At 33.5% G+C, this 24,470-nt stretch overlaps 1 protein-coding gene across 3 annotated transcripts in view; it reads left to right on the top strand.

Annotated features, from left to right (window-relative positions):
- Nucleotides 1-24,470, top strand: part of Stxbp5 (syntaxin binding protein 5) — a 180,299-nt gene that overhangs the window by 126,103 nt on the left and 29,726 nt on the right. The window contains exons 20-23 of one of the 3 annotated variants that reach the window (XM_004856906.4): nt 2,101-2,160; nt 2,262-2,309; nt 12,925-12,975; nt 22,337-22,576. In XM_004856906.4, coding sequence (XP_004856963.1) covers nt 2,101-2,160; nt 2,262-2,309; nt 12,925-12,975; nt 22,337-22,576 — 399 coding nt within the window. The remainder of the gene's footprint in view (nt 1-2,100; nt 2,161-2,261; nt 2,310-12,924; nt 12,976-22,336; nt 22,577-24,470) is intronic. The other 2 variants (XM_021238005.2, XM_004856907.4) reach the window with 2 other exon arrangements.

The raw sequence follows: 24,470 nt of genomic DNA, 5'->3' as shown, positions 1-24,470 counted from the left end.
TTTAAATTATTAAAACCAATATAGTTGGTTTGTATGGGAAAAGAAGAACTGTATAAAAGTGGGTTGGAAGTCAAATCAGTCCTTCATAAATATTAAGAGGAGGACCTGTGTTATATACACTTACAGTGTAGTTATATGCCTTTTGTTAAAATCAATATACTTACTGAAAAATTAATTCATAAATGGATAAACTTTTTTGTTGTACTGGGGATCGAACTCAGGACCTTGGACTTGCGAGGCAGGCGGCAGAACCACAGCCAAATCCCTGGTCCCATAAATGGATAAACTTTTAAAACCCCATAATCAAGATTTGTGATTTCACATGTTTAATCAGTATCAAAGCAGTCTTCAGAAAACATCATGAAGAAATACGAATAATAAGTGTAGTTTTCCTTTTCCATTTAGTTTTGAATAATCAATAGTCCCTCTGAAAAAGAAATTAATTCTACCCACCAAACTGGTCTCTGTTTGGTCTTAATTTCAAAGAACTCAGATTGTTTCACTGAGTATGTTAATAATAATGGTATATATATATATATATATATATGATGTTAAAATGATAAAAATCTGTTAGGTTATTTTCAGTTGTAAGGCTACACATACTATGATGTAAATGGTGCCTTGACAATTTGCTGTGTGTCCTAGGAAAAGTAGTAAGGATAGATACCACTTGTGTTTAATTATAGTGATTTAGTAAATTTATTCAACTAGAATATGCTAAAATCCACTCTGGAAGCTTTTCATAAGCAGTTGTTACAGAAGTTATGACAGTCAGTTGTAGGCATTTTCAGTTAACAGGAAAGTAAATGTGCTTGTTTTATTTTTAGCATAGTTACCTGTTCTTATTTTTAAAACATTTTTATAATGTTATAATGTTATCATATATATTATCATGCCAATACTGCTTTAAGATATATCAAAACTAGTATTAATAATACCTTTTTATACATTTGTGTGTCTGTCTGGTATCATATACATTTGTGTGTCTGTCTGGTATCAGATGACAGAAATATCTTAAAATACTTGCAGCATACCATAACAATTATATTCTTTAAATCTGAATTACATGTAAATGCTAAAACAACTATACGTATTTCTGTTTCTGAAAATGTTACTGAGCTTAATGTTACTTATTTGATGATTTTTTGGGGGGGGGGTACTCTATCACTGATTATGGTCCCAGCCCTTTTTAATTTTGAGACAAGATCTTATGAAGTTGCCCAGTCTGGGCTTGAATTTGTAATCTTTCTGCCTTAGCCTTGGATCCTGCCCCCAGCAGCTATGATTATAGGTATGCAAGACTATGCCCCAGCATGTGGTATTTTTAAATAAGGGTTATATAAGAATCTACTAATTCTAATTAGAAAAAATTAACACGAATTTTTACTGTAATCTTTTAAAACCACTATAAAATTAATTAGATTTTGCCAGTGTTGACAGGTTTTACTTGGTCAGAGAACACCAAGAATATTTGCCACTTGGCAAAAGCAAGAAAGTGAGGTATTTGGATGAAGGAATGTATGGGGTGTCAAGTTTTGATTTTTAAGTCATTAAGATTCAGAATTTTACTAGGATTGTTTTTAAGTACACAAAGGAAAACTTTTGGTGTACTTTTGATTGTATTACATTCATTCAACCAATGTTTTCTATAGACACCTACAAGCATGTAAATTTAAAATACAAGATAATAAATGATTAACACAAGAAGTACATAGATACATTGTTACAGGAATTCACAGGAGGGCAAGTGATTTGAAGCTGGGGAGATTGTGAAAAATTTAATGAATGAGATGTGGCTTTAAAATGTTATTTTTTATATATTCTGTAGCTTTTATATGAAGATTTTTGCCAAATTGTTATTTAAGGAAAAATTAGAGTTTATATATATACTAGAGTCTATCATGAAAAATACTATACTACTGATTGCTGTGCAGTAATGTTATCAGAATTGCTATCAGCCACATTAGTATCCTCCCTGTGTGGTCAGTAACATAGGAACTTGCCTTAGAGATTACCAGAGTTTTCATTTGTATTTTATATATGACAGCTCCATGTTTGTTACTGATTGTGTCTGTTCCTTTCATTGTCTTCATTATGTAGGTTCTTCATCTCCACACAATTCAGATGATGAACAAAAAATGAATAATTTTATAGAAAAGGGTATAGTATCTTAATTTTAAAGTATTTTCTTTATTTATGTTTAATTTGTTTGCTTTACATTGAATAGATTTTGACATTTTATATCAAAATATTATTTTCAGTGAAGACCAAAAGCAGAAAGTTTTCCAAGATGGTAGCCAGTGATATAGGTAGGAAATAGAAATTTCTCTTCTGTTTCTAATCCTTGCTATATGCAGTGCTAACCCCACACCAGAAAATGATCCAATGCATTGCATTTTGTATATATTAATTTTTTTATTCCTTTGCTAAACAATAATCTCTTGGGCTGTGTCTCTTCTAAACTTACTGGGGCAATAATTACTTAAAATCATTTAAATTGGGTTTACAGTTCTTTCTCTGACTTGCAGTGTGAATTCTTCTGTTAATTTTTATTTTTGCTTTTATTTTAAAATAAAGCAGGGTTCAATTTATGCTACACATAGCTAAATTTTATACTTATCAAGCTTTGAAGTAATTTTTTCTTTATAGTTTTATTTGTATGTTTTTCTATCTTTACTCAATTTCTCTCATATTTTTAAGACCCCAAATTTCACATAAATGGTTTTCAAACTTTGACTTTTTAATCTGTAATCTATACTACTTTTGGGTTAAGTGAGTTTTCTAGTGTCCCCCCACACCACAGATAAAAATGTTACTCCTGTTCTTGTGGTTGTGGATATTCTTTGAAATGGATTATTTAGTTCAAGATTCTCAAAGTTTAAAACTGAAAGAAAAAATGTGCAATCAAACTTTAGGGACATAGATTAGATTTTCTTTTTTTTTTAGTCACAAAAAATTTAATGTTCTCCAGAGGCTTTTTAAAGGCTTGAAAAACCACTGTTATTGAAAAAACATAAATTTGATTTTTTTATTTAAGTCAAGTTTTTAAACAGTTATTACAGCTGTTTCCCCTCAAGACTTCTGCTACATATTCCTTAAATTAAATTAAATTAAAGGAACTTGTTGGGCAACTGGAATAGCTTGACTTTTTCTCAAAAGATAAAATTCAATATATGGTTACATTTTCAAAAATTCTTAGAAGTAGCATCCATGTTGTCTGCATGTTGTAAATTGAGCCCTGTTTAGTCATATTAATGGTGGCTGTTAGCCCCTCTGGGTATTTTTAAAATAAGGTGGTTTATTCTTGGGAAAAAGGCTTTTTATTTAAAAAGAATCAATTATTTACCTCTTTGTATTTATGTGGTTTTTTTAGTGAGTCTGTTGGTAATAGGTAAATCATTTTATGTGCTAGCACATACTTTTAAACCACTTTCCTTTATAATATATTCTATTTTAAGAATACATTAGAGGATCTTTTATTGTCACATAATATAAAAAGCTAGAAAGGACTTTCCTACGCATATTTTACTAAATAATTTTGAGAATTCAGTTACGTAGAAATTTTATTTTACTTAAAGAGATTTTGGTACATAATGAAATCTGTTAAATTAATATCTCTGATTTGTTTTTTTAATCCTGAGATCCTATTTGCTGTTTTAAATGTGTCAAACAGCTTCCTATTTTTTGTGTGTTTTAAATAGAATATGTAACTGGAAATACTGGAGCTTGACTTTTTGAAAGACTTCACTAATAAATTTGTCAGGGGTGACAACATTATTGGAAGGATAGTTCTTTGATACCATTCTTGATTTCTTTTTATGTTATTCATGAATTTTTCTTTTTGTCATGCCTGTTTCTGTAGTTATTTTTTGGGAAACATAATAACTTTACTTTTCAAAATTATGTTATTCCACAGTTAGGCGTTTTTATTTTTAACCTTCCAGAACATTTGTATATCCCCAATTTTACATGTAATTTTCTTTTTAGTTGGAAATTTTTAGTGTGTTGTTTTAATCTGAAGATTTGCTTATTTTAAATATGGAAAAGCTAATGTCTCAAATCTTTCTTTTTACAAGTGGAGACCGCCCAGTTTTTAGAGTGTCAAGTTTTCATGGTTGAAAATATGACACATCTCTTTATAATAGTGACTATTCTTGTAATAAGAGTTAGCATAAAATCTGCTATTAAAAACGTAAAATGTCAATGAAACATTATAAGAAAATTCATAAATCTTCTGAGGATCTCTGTCAAGATCAGTGTTTTCTGTGTAATGCTGGGTTGACAAAAGTATTACTAATTAAGAACCCTTGAGCACTCTGAACACACTATGTTTTCTGTCATCCAGTCTCATTTGCTAAAAAGTTTCCTGAACCTTCTGAAATTATCACTTCTCTCTATCTCAGTCTACTAACACTCACAGCTTTTTCTTACATAGTTAGGCAGTGGCCTCATAAAAGGAAGGCATGAGATTAGACCTTGGAGTGCCACAGTTGAAACTGGTGAAAGAGCCACATTGTATGGATGGCTGATTGAATGCTTATATCCCTAAATTTTACTTGTTCTTTGTGAGTGTTGCTGCTGGTGGTGCAGAATGCCATTCATACTTAAAACAGTTTAACCCAAACATAAAAATGAGCATTTTTTTTTTTCTGCCTGACAGTTCAGCTTGGATAGCTAAGATGACACCAATAAACTTTTTAAAACATAGGTATGGTTATAGTCCTGCCTATGTACCTGGTAATCTGGAAAAAAGATGACTCATACTAAATTCTGTCCTAGCACTATATCCCAGATGTTAACATTGGTACCCATTATCCAGGTATACAGGTCCTGAAAATCTATTGTCTTCAGAGACAAACTTGAAAATGATAACTAGAGCAAAGTGTGGAGTGCCCTAACCCGTCTACCCAAATTTTAGCTTCACAGATTGCTTCCTGATTGACAGCTAAATCAGGTGAATGATTCTGACAATGCTAACTTTCTCATACTTGAGAGCAGCTGATATAGAAGTGTCTTTAGTATCCTTAGTTTTGCAGCAAAAATACCATATAATGCAGTTACATCATCTACAAAGAAAGTTACATAAATGTAGTATAAATATAGTACTATAGTTTGTTTTGCCTACTTATACCTTACAAGTTTTTGTTACTAAAATCTTAATGATCAACATTTTCAAAATCAGTCACTTTTCCTGTACTGTCAGCAATTTCTGTAAATCACCTAGAAAGTAAGATTGGTTATCAGTTTTTATTTACTCCTTATAAAAATTTGAAAGTAAAATTGTAAAAGGCTTTTAGTTAAAGTTTTATAAAACAGTTCTTAATGTATTTTTGTTACAAGGTATTAATCAAATTTTTCATGGTATACATGTGAATAAAATGTGTTTAGATGTTAACATTATTTGGTAAAATTGAAAGTGTATGATTTTCTTTTTTTAAAGACTGCTATTTCATAATGATTTTATTTCATGCTGAAAGATTTCTCACTGGATTTCATAGTCTGTGACATGACCCTTGTTGCATTTTATTATAAATTTCCATGTAGAAAGCATGATTATGAAATTGCCTTATTACATGAAGCTATGAGATGAAAATAATACTAGGAAGTAAAATATAGAGTTAAAATTATAGTGACTTAAAAGAGTGCTTTGCCGAGCGAATAGAATAGCTCCATTTAATAGATACCTCCTAAGTTGTAATCAGTACATTAGATAATTTTTCATACGGCATTTATTTGTTAATATAGGAAAGATCATACCCCTAAGGCCCTTTATAGCTTTCCAGTTCTGAGAGTATAGTCATTTGGGTCATTATTAATTCTCAGCAAAAACCAGAGTAATTTTTGAAGTGAATTTTAATGAAAATAGTATTGTTCACTAATCCAAGTGTTATTTTCAGTAGTTCTGTTTGCATGAGTTCCAGTGATTCCTTTTGAAAATCAGTGTTCTAAAACAGCAAAAATCCATTGTCATTTTATTCTAAATCACTAACTCATTAAATCACATTATTTTAAAGTACTCTTCTTTATTTTCCAAGAGAAAAAATTGAGTCTTAGAGAAGTTAAATAGCATATCCAAAGTAATACCCTCTGGTAATGACCTAGTCAATGCTGGATTCTAGGTGCCTTACCTGTTATTTTACATATGTCCTCACTGTCATGTTTCATACTTTATACTTCATATGCAAGCATTCACTGTTTCTTCCTTTTGTGGTCTCTTTTTCTGATACTGTCTTCCCAATTCTTTTATATTTATGAGTTGAAAAATAAATTCACATAAGTCCATTCAGAATTTGTTGCCATGCGAATGTAAAGGTATATATCAAATTAAGTAATATTTTAAGTTATGACATTATTTAATTCATTATAAAACAAAATAACACTGATAGTTCTACATTATATTCCCCAATATAATGTGATTGCTGAGTCTGTAGAAGCTCATCATTATACTCAACCCACAAAATAACTGTTGAAAAAGTAGAAGGTTATCTTGAAAGAGAAGACGAGTAAGCGTGCAACGATATCATTTTTACTGGTAATTTTAATATTTCTCATTTTGAAAGACATTTTTTACCCTCAGTTGGTCAAGAACTAAATTTATAGGCAGATAGTTCAAAACTGTTCTACAAGTCCATGTTCCTGTAACAAATCCTTTCTTTTTCAGGACACTTAAAATCTGAAGAGTATTGACATATTGCACATTCAAATTTTAATTTTATTTCTGGATGTATTTTCTGTCAAGTGTCTTAATAAATATGATTGAAAGCCTTTTTGTGTTCCATATTCCAGTATCTACTATGTGTACATTTATCCTTCTTTAAAGCCATCTTTTTCTTAAATTATAAGGATGTACAGTGATCTTTCTAGAAATAACTTTGATTTCTAACAAAATTAATGTGTGTTGATGTTACATTACTGAAAAATATTTTTGTCAACAATTCATTTGAGCAGAACTTTGTTTTGTCATTACTTATTTCATTAGTTTGTTAAGACACCTGTTACAAAGTACCATAGACTGGGTGGTTTAAGCAACAGAAATTTATTTCCTTACAGTTCTGGAGGCTAGAAGTCCAAGATGAAACTGTCACCAGGTTTGCTTTCTTCTGAGAGCTTTCTCCATGGCTTGCAGATGGCTACCTTTTCAGTGTGTTCTCATCTGGTCTTTCCTCTGTGCCTGTCCTTGCCCCTTGTGTCCATTGTTTATGGATATTTCCTTTCATAAAGACATTGAGTCAAATTGGAGCTGAACCTAAAAATTTCACTTTAACTTAATTACTTAATGACCCTTATCTCCATGTACAGCCTCATTCATAGGAATTGAGGATTAGGGCCCCCACATGTGAATTTTGAGGACACAATTCAGCCCTTACACTTATTATGTTAGTAGTTATTATGTTAAGATATATGCACATTTTCTGTTCTTTGGAACTTTCTTTGTAAGATGTTGCAAAAAGATTGACAAAAGCTATAGGAATTCAAGAATGAAAAGAACACAACAAATTATTTATGAGACAAGTATTAAGGTTTCTTTAAAATTTTCCTTTCATTTCAGATAATGAATATATGTTCTGTGGGTATTTCTGAAAGTCATCTTTTTTATTAAAACGTTTGTTTTTTTTTACACTGTTTATCTTTCTTTCATCTCATTTTATTTGTGAAAAGCTTCTTATACAAGTAAAGATCTGGTGACAATTTCTGTTCATCCATTCATTCATTTCTTGTAGCATTTATGTTAAGTGCTAGACATACACATAGATGCAAATATTTTGCAAGATAACATTTCTAAACTCATAAACCTTACTTCTAATGATAAATAGACACTGGTGTTATTGGTCCTAATAGCTTTTAAAATAACACATGATAAATGACAAGAGTTCTGCTACTTGGTCTTATCTTTCTCTTTGGATTCTTTACCATCCAGAAGCTTATTTTTAGGTCCTTTAACTATCCTGGTGGTTTCATTCAATATATGTATACTTAAGCATGATCCTTTTGAAAAGAACAGCATTGGATCACTGCATGTGATGAAAACAGCAGTATTTTTATTTTATTCTAAATATTGAATCTCATAAACAATAATCAATTTGCTTTTCTGATAACTTCATCATAGTGTCATAGGAAGTTTTTTTATCTTTATGTTTTTACTATACTCTGGGGAGCTGAGGCAGGAGGATCACAAGTTTGAGCCCAGTCTGGGCAGTGAGGTCCTGTCTCAAAATAAAAAATAAGGTGCTGGGGATGTAGCTCACTGTGAAGGGCTGGATTGAATCCCCAGTCTCACAGACCTTCCCCAAAAACTCATTCTACAAAGTAGAAGTTATGGTTCTGTTTTTCTTTCTTTTAAAAAACCATGTATAGAAAATTAAATATGGGCACAATGGGTAGAAAAACTGAAGGAAAATTATAAAATATGTTTAATTTCAAAGAAACAAATGAGAATCTCCACAATTGAGAAACATTACAAGATTTCTCCTGTTTCAGAGGACTAAAAATCATCAACTATGAAAAAACTCATAGTGGCCTAAGCAGTCCTTTGCCTAAAGATTTGTTTCTTGAACATCATACATCTTTCCTTGGTATTTGCTATGATTTGGACATGGTTTGAGTAGGTCTTCTAGAGTTTCACTAATTGGAAGCTTAGTCCCCAGTGTAGCAATGTTGAGAGGTAGTAGAACCTGTAAAAGGTAGGGCTTAAGACAAAGTAATTAGGTCACTGGGGGTGCTGCCTTCCAAAGGGAATAATATAGTGTTTGGGGGACCCTGGTTAATTCCCACTAGTATGGGTTGTTATGAAAAAGCCATGTATCCCTCTCTGGCTTCTTTTCTCACTATGTAATCTCTTCTCACATATACTACCACTGTAAGGCAATCACCCTTCAGGCCCTCATGAATGGCAGAATCAATAGGTCTACTCACTCTTGGACCTTCCACTTCCAAAAATGTTACCTAACTAAGCCTCTTTTCTTTATAAAATATCCAGCCTCTGGTATTTTGTTACAGCAATTTTCCTCACCAATTTTCCTCAGATTTAGGAACTCTTTGCTTTTGTTCCCATTGTTTATGTGCATAAAAGCTTAGGAAAAGGAGCTAGTTTGTACTGTCCAGTGACAAAGAATTTTGAAAAAAAGGATACTGAGTGTCGGGGACAACAGTTGAGTACACAGGTGAAGAAATGAAAAACAGCCTATCTTCCAGGGACCCCTTTAAATCGTGTGCCTTCAGCTTGAAGGCCACAGTGGAACATGAGCAACATCAAGGCATGAACAGAAGTTTCTTAATAAATTCAGTAAACTCAGATGACAGAGTAACTGGATTGGCAAGTGCTTCTGAGAAGTAAAAATATCAACATCATAAAATCATTGGATAAAATCTATAATCTTTTCATGTCAAAACTATGTCAAAGTACAGGAAATGAACCACAAGGGCTGACCAGATAAGAGGTTCTCCAGAGATGGATCTGCCTCTTTTGGACCAGCCATCCAGGAAGTTGACAAACAGACTTGCAAACAAGTATATTCCTCAGAAGTCACAGAAATGGAAAGATGCAGACTTTTATTCTAAAGTTCTGCTTTAAACCTTAATGTTTACAGTTTAACTTTCCTCAGAAAACCATAAAATTGATCCAAATATTGGAACCTATCATTCCCAGGAATTGAGCAAGCATTCCAGGACTGTCACCTTGAAAGAAAGAAAAAGCATGAGGTGAACCTCCCAAGTCTCCCAGCTGTCTGCCTCACCATACTCCCCAGTTCCAGCACAGGCTGGGTGGAGCCCAAGTGGAGTTGCACTAAGCCAAGGAGATGGACTGTGATTCTAGGCTGCTACAGTGAATAGAATTTGTGGAGCTGGGTATTAAGAAAAGAACTGCTCAGATAAGAAAGAATTCCTAAAGGTTTGTGAGAATTGAAGCCAAGTCTGGGAAGTATTATACTTTAAACACTTATATTTGAAAAGAACCATTCTCATTCGGTGATCTTAAGTCTGCATCTTAAGAAGTTAGAAAAAGAAGAGAAAATTCCAAATTAGGAGTGAAAGTTAGGTAAATACTTATCAGTAATCATCTATTGCATCTATACAAAGAGAATCAGAAGGATGTTTAGTTACTCTTAATGATTATTGCTGGTTGACAGGATGTCTTAAAACTTGTATTTTTTTGCATTGTTTTCTTTATAATAATATATTATTTTAAAAAATAACTTTGTAAATCTAGTTTAACTGTTGTTGATGATATGTCTGGCACACAACCACTGCATGAAATTGTTCAGGCTTCACACTAAAATATATATGATGCAAGAGAAAAATGTAAACATTAAATTTTAGTAAAAATCATGTAAGGGTAGATGATTATAGCTCAAGTTAGTCTCACTTAAGACGAACCCATGCTAGATCCACAGTTCTGCTGCCTGTCAGTTAATAGACATTTAGATAGATGCCTCATCATACAAGGAAAAGAACCCCTTTAAAAACATATCTTAGCAAAAGTTCCAATCCCAGGGATTTAAATCCCTTCCATCACTCCTCTTCCTTCATCTTCCTGCTATTCAAAAGTATACAGTTAATAAAATTCAGAAGGAAACCTAGTGATATTTTTGGTAGAAACATGTCTATTTACTGAATGAAAGCATCAATAGAAACATTTCTAATTGATAAACTCTCAATCTATTTAAAGAAAAACAAGCTTATTATTTGTATTTTTAAAATTACATTATTTCTCCTTGGCATGTTTAGCTATATATTGAAATTAGTCTTTGAAATGAATTTGAAAGCTTGTGCTTACTCTTGTCCCTAAGGTTTTTTTTTTTCCATTTCCTTGTTCTGTGTTACCTGGAATATTACCATAGACTTAGAATGAAGGACCATTGGATTATTTGCAAATATAGTTACAGCTTATTTGTATAGTGTTTTATAGTTTATGATAAGTTACTCATTAGTAATAACTAACATCTATTAAATCTTTGTGTGCCTAGTATTATGCTTAATTCTTTGCTTACATCATGTTACATAGTCCTCACAACTGGCCTCATTTCCTCATATGAGGATATTCAAGGTTTAGAGAGACAAAGTAATTGGCCAGGTAACTGGTTGAGGTAGATTCAAACTCAAGTTTAGTTTGATTCTGAATGCAGCCCTAACCACTGCATACCATATCCCAATTATTTTTCTTCCCTGATCTTTCCCTTCCTCCCAATAGAGAAGCTTGATCAAGAAATGGGGTGTGTATGTGTGTGCATGCGAGCTGGGCACACGCATACTTCCCATATATACATACTGAACTTAATGAATTTGTGCTGATTTTGGCCATAAAGTACTTAGTCTAGACACCTTATATTCAAAGTGCAGTCCACAAACCAGCTAAGTTTGCATCTTCTGGGAGCTTGTTAGAAATTTCAGGCTTTAGAATTATCATGTGCATTTCAAGAATATCCTGGCATGATTGGTATAAACATCCAAGTTTGAAAAGCACAAGCCAAAGGCTGAAAATAACTTGTTGAACAAATCAGACTAGAGGTAGCATTCATATCATCAGATTCTAAGATCTTTATGTCAGGTTGATCTACTTTAGATACTGTATATATTGTATAGATACTACTTATCTGTGAATATTGAACCTATGATGTTTGATATAAATCTCTGAATTCTTTCAGATTGTACAATACTGCCTTTTAGGGTACTGTTTTGGGGATGTAATGTCCTCTAATTTTAAGGGTATTGTGTATCAAACATATGACAGCCATGTATGTGAGATCAACTAACCATAGATTTTATTTGGCTATTTTAGTTTTGTATTACACTTTAACTATTAATTGGAATTTATAAGTTGATGAAAATAGGATGACTGATGTGTAAATGAGATCCATTGGTTGTTTATTAAAGAATACTAATTAGATTAATAAAGCTTTGAGATTTTTTTTTTTTAAAAACGATGTCATCTTCCTTCATCCCTTTCCGGTCTACCTAATGCCTGTTTCCTAACACTGGATTTGTCATTTTTTTAGATGTGGAAGTTATATACTATGACTGGATTTCTCTTTGTTTACATGGCGCCCTTATGGACTAGCAGGGTCTGTGCTTTAAATATCTCCTAACAGTCCAAAGTTTAACCTAGTGTATGCATTCATATATTAACAAACACATACTTTTTCAAAATTTCACCTAGGGAGCCCTATTCTATTACGCATGCACTACCACTAACATAGTAAAAATAGTTGAACAACTCCTAACTTTAAATTACTTCCCAGATTAAGACAATAACTGATTTTGAGGATGGAAAGTGAATTCCTCTAGGATTATTTATATGTTAGCTTTTAATTTTTCTAATACTACATGAATCCTATTATATAAATACTGTACTTTTAGATTAAACATGACTGATTTTTTTTACTGAAATATAAATGGAAATATTAACATATGAAGTAATGGCTGAATCAGATATGATGTGATCAAATTTTTTAACTTGATTGTGGAAGTAGGTGTGACTGTATTCTACAAATTAACTTTAAAAACAAAAAGCCCTATAACTGAAGGCGGGACACCGGAAAGATTTTCTGTCACTTACCTGAGCTTTGCCTGGGGCCTCTGTTGCCCTCATCTGCGACATCTTCTGGAAATGACTTTTCTTCGCTTAGAAAAGTCTAGCCCTTTCCTGTAAGCCTCAGTAATAATTAAATGTTAAAATGTAAAAGGCTTCCTTGAAGTAAGCACTTCAAGGATACAAAGACACTACATCAAGTAAAGTAAGTACTATAAACTTATAAGAAGTTGGAAGTTAAGATTTTATTTCCACTCCTAATATTATTAATCATATTTTAATTATCTTAGCATCTAGGCTTAGTAATAAAAGTATTCACTTCTATCTTGAAAATCAGTTGGTGTTAATCAAAGAATAAAATATTCTTCAAAATTTTAAAAATACATTTTATTTTTCAGCAAAGATGTCAAGGAAATTAAGCTTGCCTACTGACCTAAAGCCTGATTTAGGTAAGTAAAATAAATATCCAAAAATATCGAACTGTCTGTAATGGACAAAAAGTCAGAAAATATAAAATTCTGTCATCTAGAATTTCATCAGAAATCAAGTTTAAAATGACTAAGATCTTTGATTATTAAATATCTTTTGGACTAGTTTAAGCTATGTGTAAATTGTAAATACAGTACAAATGCAAGCAAACCAAAGCAGTAAATTTTCTCACCCATCTCATACTCTATATCTAAACAAAATTCAACATGAGATTGAAATTTGTGCCAAAAGAGCACGTAATTATCAGTAAGCATATATTATTAGTGAGTAAATATATAATATATTTAGATGTCATCTGTAGAATGTTGTATTTATAGGAAAAACAATTTAACAGAACTGTGGTATCATTGGTGTAAGGGAAACAAAAAACAGTATATATTTTGAGAGTGACATAGTTCCCTTGACTTTTAAAAATAAAAGGCATAATTTGAACCCAAATCTGAGGCTTGTACATTTTTTCCCTTCTAAGAGGACCCAGAGTTTTCATTTAACTCTCAGAGGTTCATGATTTTGATAGCATTTAGTAATAATTTAGTAATAATTTCAGTTATATGCCTTGAATTTTCCCATGTTGCATAAGTATTTTCCTTCAAGTCATTGTTCTGCTGAACTATTTTTTGTGTATGTGGAGATTGTTGGCTATTAACTTTGTTAGACATTGATTAAGGAACCAGTGGGGTTAAAAGCTCAACTGTATTAATAGATTCAACACTTAAAACTAAACATTCTATTTGTTAAACTTGCCAGTTTCTAAAACTTAAACCACGGAGACCCATGACACTAAACTTATTCAAAGGTATAATTCGTAAACTACTGAGAATTCCAACTTGTTTTCAGTAGTTCCTGGTAGATCATAAAATAAGCAACCTAGATTTACAAAGTTCTTGCTTGATTCTTATTCAATCCATTTTTTCATATTGATCTAGCCTTGAGTTTTTTTGGGAATCTAATTTTTATAAATAAGTCATATAATAAAAATGCATTTGTAGTTTATGACCTTTAATGGTTAATTTAGTCCACTAAAATAAAACACTGTTCTTTTGGCCCATGAATTAACAAACATGTAGATTATTGCAAATCATCTGTTGTAATTTTAATAGATATGGATACAAGTTTTTCCACAGTTCCCATTGAAATTTATATTATCAAGTTTCTTGTCATTATTTTCCATTGTTATCACTAGATTACAGCTAAACATATCTCTATTCAACTTTTAAGTCTGTTGTTTAAGTAAAAAATTTATATATTATTAGGAAACATTTAAATTTTCTATTATTTCACTAAGATAGGCTTCGTAATTGTAAAGAGTGAGTAATACTTGGAATCAATGTCATGTGAGAAGCCCATCCAGTAGTGAACTGTTGATTATGAAAAATTGCCTCATTTACATTAAGTAGTTTAGTCCATTTTCTCTTGCTGTAACAAAATACCTGAGGCTGGGAGCCTTATAAAGTGAAGATGTTTATTTAGCTCATAGTTTTGGAGATTCAAGAACATGGTACTAGCCTTTCATTAGCTCTAGTAAGGGATTTCTGCATATCACAATGTAGTGGATGACATCATGGTAGGAGTGCATGAAAGCTATCAAATGGCAAGAAAAAGATTCCAGGTCCTAGTTTGCTCTTTATAACAACCTTCTCTAGCAGTAACTGACCTGGTTCTCTCAAAAACTACATGTATCTCCTCAGAGAGTGATAAGCCCTCTATGACCTGTATAATAAAAATAACAGACCCCCCAGTGGGCCTCTTTCTTAGAGATTCCACCACCTTTCCGCATTGCCACACTGGGGACCATCTTCTGGCACATTCCACCTTTGGGGGACACACTCAAGCCATATCTGAATCGTGACAGTGGTCTTTTCTACCATATCATAATCAGTAACATCAAGTAATGTCTGAGGCACAAGAAAGAGGATTTTAAAAACTACAATTAGAAATTACCCTTTTCTATTTTCTTATTATAATTTTTTCTTTCCAGAGGCTAGCTATAATCACAGAATTATTGGAAGGAATATTTTCAATCTCAGAACCTAAATTTGATTGCAAAAGGCTTTTGGGCAATTATAACTAGGATTAGGTTGCATCTTTCTATTTAACAATACATTTTAGGGCATAAGTTTTTTTTTCATAACATTATAAAGAGGCATTTGTTTCATAGAAACATTGAAAGCAAGTGATTTGAAAAGTGATTTATTAGACATTAGTTGTAGAAGCTTACTACGAATTTATAGCCTAATGAAACTACAGAAATTATTATTTTGATACTTGGTTACAGATCTATCTTCAGGGTGTATTGGACACCTTTTATTTTATGTTATTTTTTAAAATTTTATTGGTACATTTTAGGTGTACAATATAATGACATTCATCATTGGAAATTTGCACCTTTACATAATCTATCTTGGTTCTTATATTTTCCCCTTTTCCCTGCCCTCCCTGCAACCCCTCAGCCCCTCCCTAATTACAACGATTTTGTTTCCAGTTTTTCATTTTCTCGTATTAATTCCACTCCCTATATTTTTTTCAAATATGCAGTGTCAATTCCATTCCCTTGTTTCCATTCCCCTACTCCTCCCACTTCCTCTTCCCCTTTGCCCCTTTTCTTCCTATTTCACATTATCTGTTACACATTTTAGCCCTTATTTACTCTTTCAGTTTCCCACACTAGAGAAACTATTTGGTATGTACACGTGTGTCCTATTTATTTCACTTAAGAGTATCGCCTCAGTGTGCATCCGTTTAGCTATAAATGTCTCTAATTTCTCATTCTTTATGACTGAGTAGTACTCCATTTCATGGAAAAAAAACCTCACATCTTTATCCAGACTCCAGTTGATGGGCAATTGGGGTGTTTCCATGTTTTATCTATTACAAACTGTACTGCTATGAACATGGGTGCACATATATCTCTATGGTATGATTCTTTTAATTCTTCTGGGAAGATAAACAGCAAGGTAATAGCTGGGTCAAATGGGACCTCTAGTCCTAGTTCTTTGAGATGTCTCCATACTAATTTCCACAGTGGTTGCACCAGTCTACACTCCCACCAGCCAGTGGAGGAGGGTTCCTCTTTCCCCACAGCCCCGCCAGCATTTGTTATTGGTTGATTTCATGAAAGCAGCCATTCTTTCTGGAGTGAGGTGGAATCTCAGTGATGTTTTCATTTGCATCTCTCCAGTGACCAGTGATGTTGAGCATTTTTTCATGTTTATTTGCTATTTTAACTTCTTTGAGAAATGTCTGTTCATTTCAGATGCCCATTTTCGGATTGGGTCTTTCAATTTGGGAGGTCTGATTTTTTTAAGTTCCTTATAGATTCTAGATAGTAGACCTTTGTCTGAGGGACAGGTGGTGAAAATTTTTTCCCACGTTGTGGGTTGTCTCTTCACACTGTTGGTGGTTCCTCTTGCTGTGCAGAAGCTTTCTAGTAAGAAGAGATCCCACTTGTTGATCGTTTCTGCTAGTTCATGGGCAACTGAGGTTTTGTTCATAAAATCTTTTCCTACCCCCACTGTCTTCAAGAGTTCTACCTAACCTTTGTTCCAGGCAGTTCAGTGTTTCTGTTTTAATATTTAGATCTTTAATCCATTTTGATTTTAGTTTAGTGCAGGGTGAGAGATACAGGTCTAGTTTTAGTCTTTGGCAAGTTGAAACACAATTTTTCCAGCACCATTTATTAAAGAGGCTATCTTTCCTTCAGTGAGGATTTTTGGCTCCTTTGTCAATGATGAGGTGGCTGAGTGTGTCTGGAGTTGTTTCTAAATCTTCTAATCTGTTCCACTGGTCCTCAGGTCCATTTCTTTGCCATTATCATGCTGTTTTTGTCACAGTACCTTTGTAGTATAGTTTCACGTTGGAAATTGTGATACCTCCTGCCATGTCTCTGTTACCTAGAATTGCTTTTGCTATCCTGGGTCTCTTCTTGTTCTTGAATTTTTGGAGTGTTTTCTCCAGGTCTGTGAAGTATGCTGCTGGGATTTCAATTGGGATTGCATTGAATCTATATCAGTTTTGGAGGTATGGCCATTTTCACTGTGCTGATTCTTCCTACCCAGGAGCAAGGAATTTCTTTCCATTTTCTGATAATGTCTTTAATCTCTCTCTTCAAAGTTCTACAGATTTCAGAGGAGGGGTCTTTGATTTCTTTTGTTAGGTTGATTCCTAGGTGTTTCAGTTTTTTTGGATGCTATTGTGAAAGGAATTGTTTGCCCAGTGTTTCTCTCAGTGAGTCTGTTGTTCATGTAGAGGAAAGCTGTTGATTTTTGTGTGTTGATCTTGTATCCAGCTACTTTACTAAATTTGGTTATCAAGTCTAGAAGGCTTTTGGTGGAGTTCTTAGGGTCTTCTATATAGAGTATCATGTCATCTGCAAATAATGACAATTTGACTTCTTCATTTCCTATCTTTATTCCTTTTCTTTCTTTCTTTTGTCTAATTGCCATGGCTAATGTTTCCAAAACTATGTTGAACAGAAGTGGTAATAGTAGACATCCTTGCCTTATTCCTGATTTTAGTGTGAAAGATTTCAATTTTTGACCATTTAGTATGATACTGGCTGTTGGTTTTTCATAGATGGCTTTTTATCAGATTGAGGTAGAGACCATCTAGTCCAATTTTTTATAGGGTTTTATCATAAAGGCGTGTTGGATTTTGTCAAATGCTTTTTCTGCATCTGTTGAGATGATCATATAGTTTTTGTCCTTGGATCTATTGATATAGTGTATTACATTGATTGATTTGCATATGTTGAACCATCCCTGCATGCTTGGGATGAATCCTACTTAGGGTGTATGATCTTTTTGATAATCTTCTGCATTCTCTTTACCAGTATCTTATTAAGGATTTTTGCATCTATGTTCTTTAGTGAGATTGACCTATAGTTCTCTTTTTGGGTTGGGTCTTTCTCTGCTATGGGGATCAAGATGATGCTTGCTTCCAGGAATGAATTTGGGAGTACTGCTTCCCTTTCAGTTTCTTTGAAGAGTCTAAACAGCAGTGGCAGTAGTTCCTCTCTAAATGTCTTGTAGAATTCAGCAGTGAAGCCATCAGGACCTGGGCTTTTCTTAGTTGATAAGTTTTTAATTACGTTTTCAATTTCATTTGTTGATATTGGGTTGTTTAGAATTTTTAGGTCTTCTTTGTTCAACTTTGGTAATTCATATGTGTCTAGGAATCTGTCCATTTCTTCTGTGTTTTCCACCTTATTGGCATATAGGTTCTGGAAGTAGGTATTGATGATCCTCTAGATTTCTGCTGGGTCTGTTGTAATTTCACACTTTTCATTCCTAATTGCATGGATTTTGGCCTTTTCTTTCCTTTTTCTGATAAGGTTGGCTAAGTGTTTGTCAATTTTTTTAATTCTTTCGAAGAACCAACTATTGGCTTCATTGATTTTTTTTTTTGTATTGTTCTCTTAGTCTCCATTGCATTGATTTCAGCCCTGATCTTTATAATTTCCTCCCTTGTGTGAGCTTTGGATTTGTCCTGTTCTTTTTCTGGAAGCTAGAGGTTCAGCATCAGGTTGTTTAGTTGGGCTTGCTCTGCTTTCCTAATATGAGTATACACTGCTATGAATTTCCCTTGTAAGACTGCTTTCATTGTGTCCCATAGATTCTGATATATTGTATTGTCATTGTCATTTAATTGAAGTAACTGTCTGATTTATTCTTTAATTTCCTCTGTGACCCCTTGGTTATTCAGAAGTGTGTTATGCAGTTTTCATGTGTTCATGAAATTCTTGGGGTTTCTTTTGCTATTGATCTCCAGTTTCCTCATACTACGGTCTGATAATATACAAGTGCAATTCCTTTGCACTTACTTTAACATGTTCTATGAGCAAGTATGTGGTCTGTTTTGGAGAACAACCCATATGCAGCTGGAAAGAATGTCTATTCTGATTTTGTGGGGTGGAACACTGTAAACATCTGTTAAGTTCATTTGTTCAAGAGTTTGATTGAGTTCTAGTGTTTCATGGCTTATTTTTTGTCTAGCAGATCTATTTGTGACAGTGGGGTATTGAGGTCCCCCACTAGTATTGTATTAGTGCTTATTTGATTTTTCATGTCCTTTTGTATTTGTTTTATGTAGTTGGGCATACTAGTGTTTGGTGCATATATATTAATGATTGTCATCTCTTCCTGTTGGATTGTTCCCTTTACAAGGATGCAGTGTCCTTCTTTGTCTCTCTTAATCAGTGTTGGTTTGAAATCCACTTGATCTGCAAAGAGGATAGCTACCGCTGCTTTTTGGGGGGCTCCTTTTGCATAGAGTATTGTTTCCACCCTTTAACTTTCAGTCCGTGAGTTTCTTTTTGAAATCCATGTGCTTCTTGTTTGCAGCATATTGTTGGATCTTCCTTCTTGACCCATTCTGCCATTCTATTTCTTTTGATTGGTGAATTGAAACCATTTACCTTGATGGTTATAACTGATACATATTGACTTATTGTCATGAGTTTTTCTTTTTGTTGTATTCTCCCCCTTTGCATTTAATTTCTTGTTGTGCCTGATGGATTCATTCTGCTCGACTTCCTAGGGTTATGATCCTCATTGTCTTTTCCTAGGATATTGTCTAAAATGTTTTGGAGTGCCGGTTTGGCATTCATGAAGTTCCTAAGGTGCTCCTTGTCATGAAAGTATCTTTATTTCTCCATCAATTTTGAAAGATAGTTTTGCCGGGTACTTCAATCTGAGTTGGAGGTTGTTTTCCTTTAGGGCTTGAAACACATCACTCCAAGCCCTTCTTGCCTTGAGGGTTTGCACTGAGAAGTCTGCTGTGATTCTGATGGGCTTTCCTTTGTATGTGATTTGTTTCTTTAGCTGCTTGTAGAATTTTGTTCTTCTATTGGGTTTCTGGAATCTTAACTATTATTTGCCTATATGTAGATTGTTTTTGATCAAGGCTAGTTGGAGACCTATATGCCTCACTTATGTGTATGTCAAGTTCTTGCCCCATGCTTGGAAAGTTTTCTGCCATTACTTCTCTGAACAGTTTTTTTTTATGTCATCTGCACTCTCTCCTGTTTTTTCATTGACTCCAATCAGTCTTATGTTATTCTTCTTTGCATCACCTATCAGCTGCTGGATTGATTTCTTGTGGTTCCTTACTATTTTAAAGAAATTTTTCTTTTCCTGGTCACTAATTGCAATCTTATCTTCTATATCTGAAATTCTGTTCTTACACTGGCTCATTCTGGTGGGTAAACTTTCAATGGAGTTTTTAATCTCTTGGAAATCTGTTTGTCTCTGTTTTATGGATTCCATTTGTTTCCTATGTTGGGATTCCATCATGTTCCTCAGATCCTCTATTTTTTAATCTGTGTCCTTTCTAGATTTATTAATCATGTCTTGCACTATGGGCACAATCTCTGCTGTTGTGTGAGAAATTATTTATGATTTCATTTTTTCCATATCCTCTTTTGTTGCCAGTTCAGGGAGTCCGGGTGGTTGAGTATCAGATTTTTCCATCTCATTTCCCTTTGGGGTTGCTTTAGGTGATCTGGAAGTCTTGTTTTGAGACTTGTTTACATATCTTATCATTTCAGTGTGTGGGGGGGGTTGGGTGGGGGGAAGGGTAGTGTGCTGCTTGTGCGTACATGGCTCACCTCCTGGGTGCTGGGTGCGGTGGTACGGGGGCCTGTAAGGCTTACCTCCTTGGCGCTGGAGGCAGTTCTGCTGCTCTTCCTTGGGGCCAGTGGTATGACAGCCCGGAAGCCCGAAGCCCCTACTTCTTAATACCATTAACACAGACAGTTCATAGAGGTTTCAATCCACAATCGGCTGGCTCCAAGGCAGCCATGGCAAGCAGGCATGTCAGAGGAGAAACAGCATGGTGTGCACAAGGTAGCAAAGGCAACAAGGAACAGGATACCTTTTTTATGAGCAAGGCCCTGTGTAGAATTCTCCAAAGTATGAAAATGACACAGTCCTTATACTTGAAACATTTGCAGTCACATTAAAGCAGAGGACAAGACAAGTCAGAAGTTACTGCAGAACAGATGTACTCTGAGTGTACTGGGAGACAAAGTTCTATGGCTGTGTATCCAGAAGAGAGAGAAGATGTCTGTGGTTGTTAAAGTCAGGATAAACTGAAGTGGAAACTAAGCATAACTTTGATAGGAAAAAGATGCTAAGTCAGAAAATCACAAACAACACCGTAAAAGTAGTTAAGTGGTTATGTTTGGAGAAAATCAAATGACTCAGTTTATTTTTCACAGTGAACTGAAGAGTGCACCATTAAGAGATAAAGGCTGGAAGGTAGCTTAAAGGTCTTTTGTGAGTAGATTGTAAGCATGATTCAATAGAAGAGGAGAAGCCAGTGTGAACTTTTTAAATTGATGTGACAGAATTTAATTGGGTTGTGTTAGAACTGAGAGACTGAAGGTGGGGAAATGAGGCTAGGTAAATGGTAATGATAGGGTGATAATTTGATAATAGAAAAACTGAAACAGAACATTTAGTAAAATAACAGGGTTTGGCATTCCATCAGGTGTATAGGTAAAGTGAAAGGGAGAAATCAGAACTATGGCTTGTTTTAAGTGTTATTTCTTAGGAAAATGGCAGTGTCATTAATATAAATAGTGAGATATAACAGAAGAGTCTACTAAGTATTTACAAATGCAGTTACCAGAAAAATGAGGCTGTGGTATGAGACATGCTTGAGATTGGCCACAGAGAAAGTAGCTGAAGAATTAGTATAATTTTAAAATATTCTTGTCATTACAGAACTGAGCAAAGGGAATATGTCTGGTATCCAGTATGATACAGATATCAATTATGTATTTTGCAGAAAAATGTCTTAGATGAATGTTGTTATACCTAATATGGCATTCAAGAAAAATGAAAACTAAATCTTTATTGTTTGAAGGTGTTCGTATAGAAGTCTAAAAAAATAAGAGGCTTATCATCAGAGTACTGCCAAATACCTTTTTTAACATGTAGAAAGCTAAAAAGAGCTTTACTCTTCTATTTCTACCCAATCATGAATTGTGTAGAGTAATGGAGGAAGAAACTCCACCATGAGAACAGATTAGAGTGCTGAAATTAGAAAAGCAGCTAGGATTACAAATGTCACATATTCACAAATTCACAAATTCATTGTGATGCACCTAGCTCATTTCTGCAAACTGGATTTATTCATTTGTATTTTAAATTTAAGCAACATGGAAATTGTATTAACGTAAAAGTACATTTATTTTTTTCAATTAAAAAAATTAAAACTAAATATTTGTTTTTTTAAAGATTAAGTATTTGACCAAATTTATATCCCCAAAAGTGATATTTTATAATTTGAGCAGTCTCACAACATTTTAAATTGTTTCAGATGTAAAAGATAATTCCTTCAGCAGATCGCGGAGTTCCAGTGTGACAAGCATTGATAAAGAATCCAGAGAAGCGATCTCCGCCCTTCATTTCTGTGAAACTTTTACTCGGAAGGCAGACTCCTCTCCTTCTCCATGTCTGTGGGTTGGAACTACCCTAGGAACAGTGCTTGTCATTGCACTGAACCTTCCCCCCGGGGGAGAACAAAGACTTCTTCAGCCAGTGATTGTGTCTCCAAGTGGTATGTATGCTCTGATGCTGCACATATAATTCTGTTATGGGTGGAATTTGCTATGATTTAATTAGAAGCCTTTCCTTTTTATTATTGAATTAATGTAAGAATTTTAAAATACAAAGTAATTGGAGAGAGTGATAGTCATAGGTTTTTAATAAAGGAATACATGGAATAAAATTTAAAAATTATTTGTACAGCCACTCAAGTTTTATGTTTTTTAAAACTCTAGGATCATGTGGAAAGTGATTACAACATAAGAAAGTTTTTTAAATAGTTATAATAACATATTCCCAATACCTCAAAATATTATGTTCTCCAAGCAAAAGTATGTTATATACTTAGGGACAAAAAACAGAAATGTGTACTTCTAAACATTCTACCCTTGGTTATTTTTAATTTCTTAAGTGTGAAATCAAAACTGTGGCTTATTCTAAGTGTTGTTCCTTAGGAGAACAAGAGTGTCATTAATATAAGTAGTCTCATGAGAAGAATTTAGTACTTTGTTTAATGATGTTATTTAATTGTGCATAATGAGACATAACAGAAAAGTCTAGTAAGGTGTTGGAAATGCAGTTCCAAGAAAAATTAGACTAGGGCTTGAAATAGGCTTGGGTTTGGCCTCAGAGAAAGCAGCTGAAGACAAGAGATTGAAGTCAGTTGAATTATTGCTAACTATAGGACAAACATATTTAAAGTTATTTTGGGCCATTTTTAGAAAAATCCACAGATTAGGACTACGTATGTTCTAAAAACAGTTCCCAGCCTGGCATGCTGACATACACGTGTAATCCCAGTGCCCCGGGAGACTGAGACTGGCAGATCACAAATTTCAGCCCAGCCTGGGCAACTTGGTGATTTAGCAAGACCCAGTCTCCAAAAGAAAAAAGGAAAAGGAAAAGAAAAACAGTGGTTTCCAGATTAACATGAATAATTCAACTGACTTCATCAAGACTTAAAGCTAGGACTCTTTGAGTAAACCAAAGTAAAAAATAAGAGCCTTTAGGAAAATTGGCAGCTCTAGAATGTTTTGAGGAAAAGGACAATTTATAGTGATTAAAGCTATAATAACTGCTCCATGTTTTTCATTTTTCTACCAAACTGTTCAAAATAGTCATTTAAATTATTCACTTGTCAAACCTGAACTGGTGGTTACAGTTAGTAATTTTACCCAATGAAAATATAGAATGCCCAGTCAAATTTTAGTTGCACATGACAAATACTTTTTAAAATATGAGTGTGTCCTATGCAGTGTTGGGAAAGATATATAGTATTTGGAACATAGTTTTACTAAAAGAATATGTTTATCTGAAATTCAGCTTTAACTACATGTTATTTTATTGAGAACTCTACTGTATTGAAAACATAAGTGCAAAGAAGAAAGTATATTTTTTCTCCTAAGAGAAAATTTGAGGGGGCATCAAGAACTCTTCCTCTTAGAAATAAAATAATTTGTAGAAAATTTTTTGTAAACTACAAAAGATTATTATAAATGTAAGTAATAATACTTGAAAAATCTTTAAAATAAGAACTAGAAAACAGTCAATTCTGTATCCTCCCTTAGCTTACTTAAAAGTGAATATAAAGCATTTTTGTACATTTTTGAGGATGTGTAGGAAAAAGACACCACAAATTAAAGCAAATAATAAACATAACCCCTAAATTAAGGATATAAATTAACCAAATTAATACTGAGTTATATTTGACATTCATTGGTAAGTAGTTCAAAAGGAAACTATGCTTTTAGAGGTGATATTTAGAAATATATGGAATTTTTTCCAATATCCCTTCTAGATCAGTACTGTATTAATGAGTGTAAATTAAGCTACATATTTAATTTTAAATTTTCTAATGGCCACATAAAAATGCTAAAACATAAGTGAAATTAATTTTAATAATACGC

The sequence above is a fragment of the Heterocephalus glaber genome, unplaced genomic scaffold, assembly GCF_053883595.1.
Source record: "Heterocephalus glaber isolate CG9 unplaced genomic scaffold, H.glaber_assembly_v1.0 deba00001593, whole genome shotgun sequence".
In the NCBI taxonomy this organism is placed as follows: Eukaryota; Metazoa; Chordata; class Mammalia; order Rodentia; family Bathyergidae; genus Heterocephalus; species Heterocephalus glaber.
The sequence above is the reverse complement of the archived record's forward strand: the minus strand, read 5'-3'. Positions and strand labels throughout refer to the sequence as shown.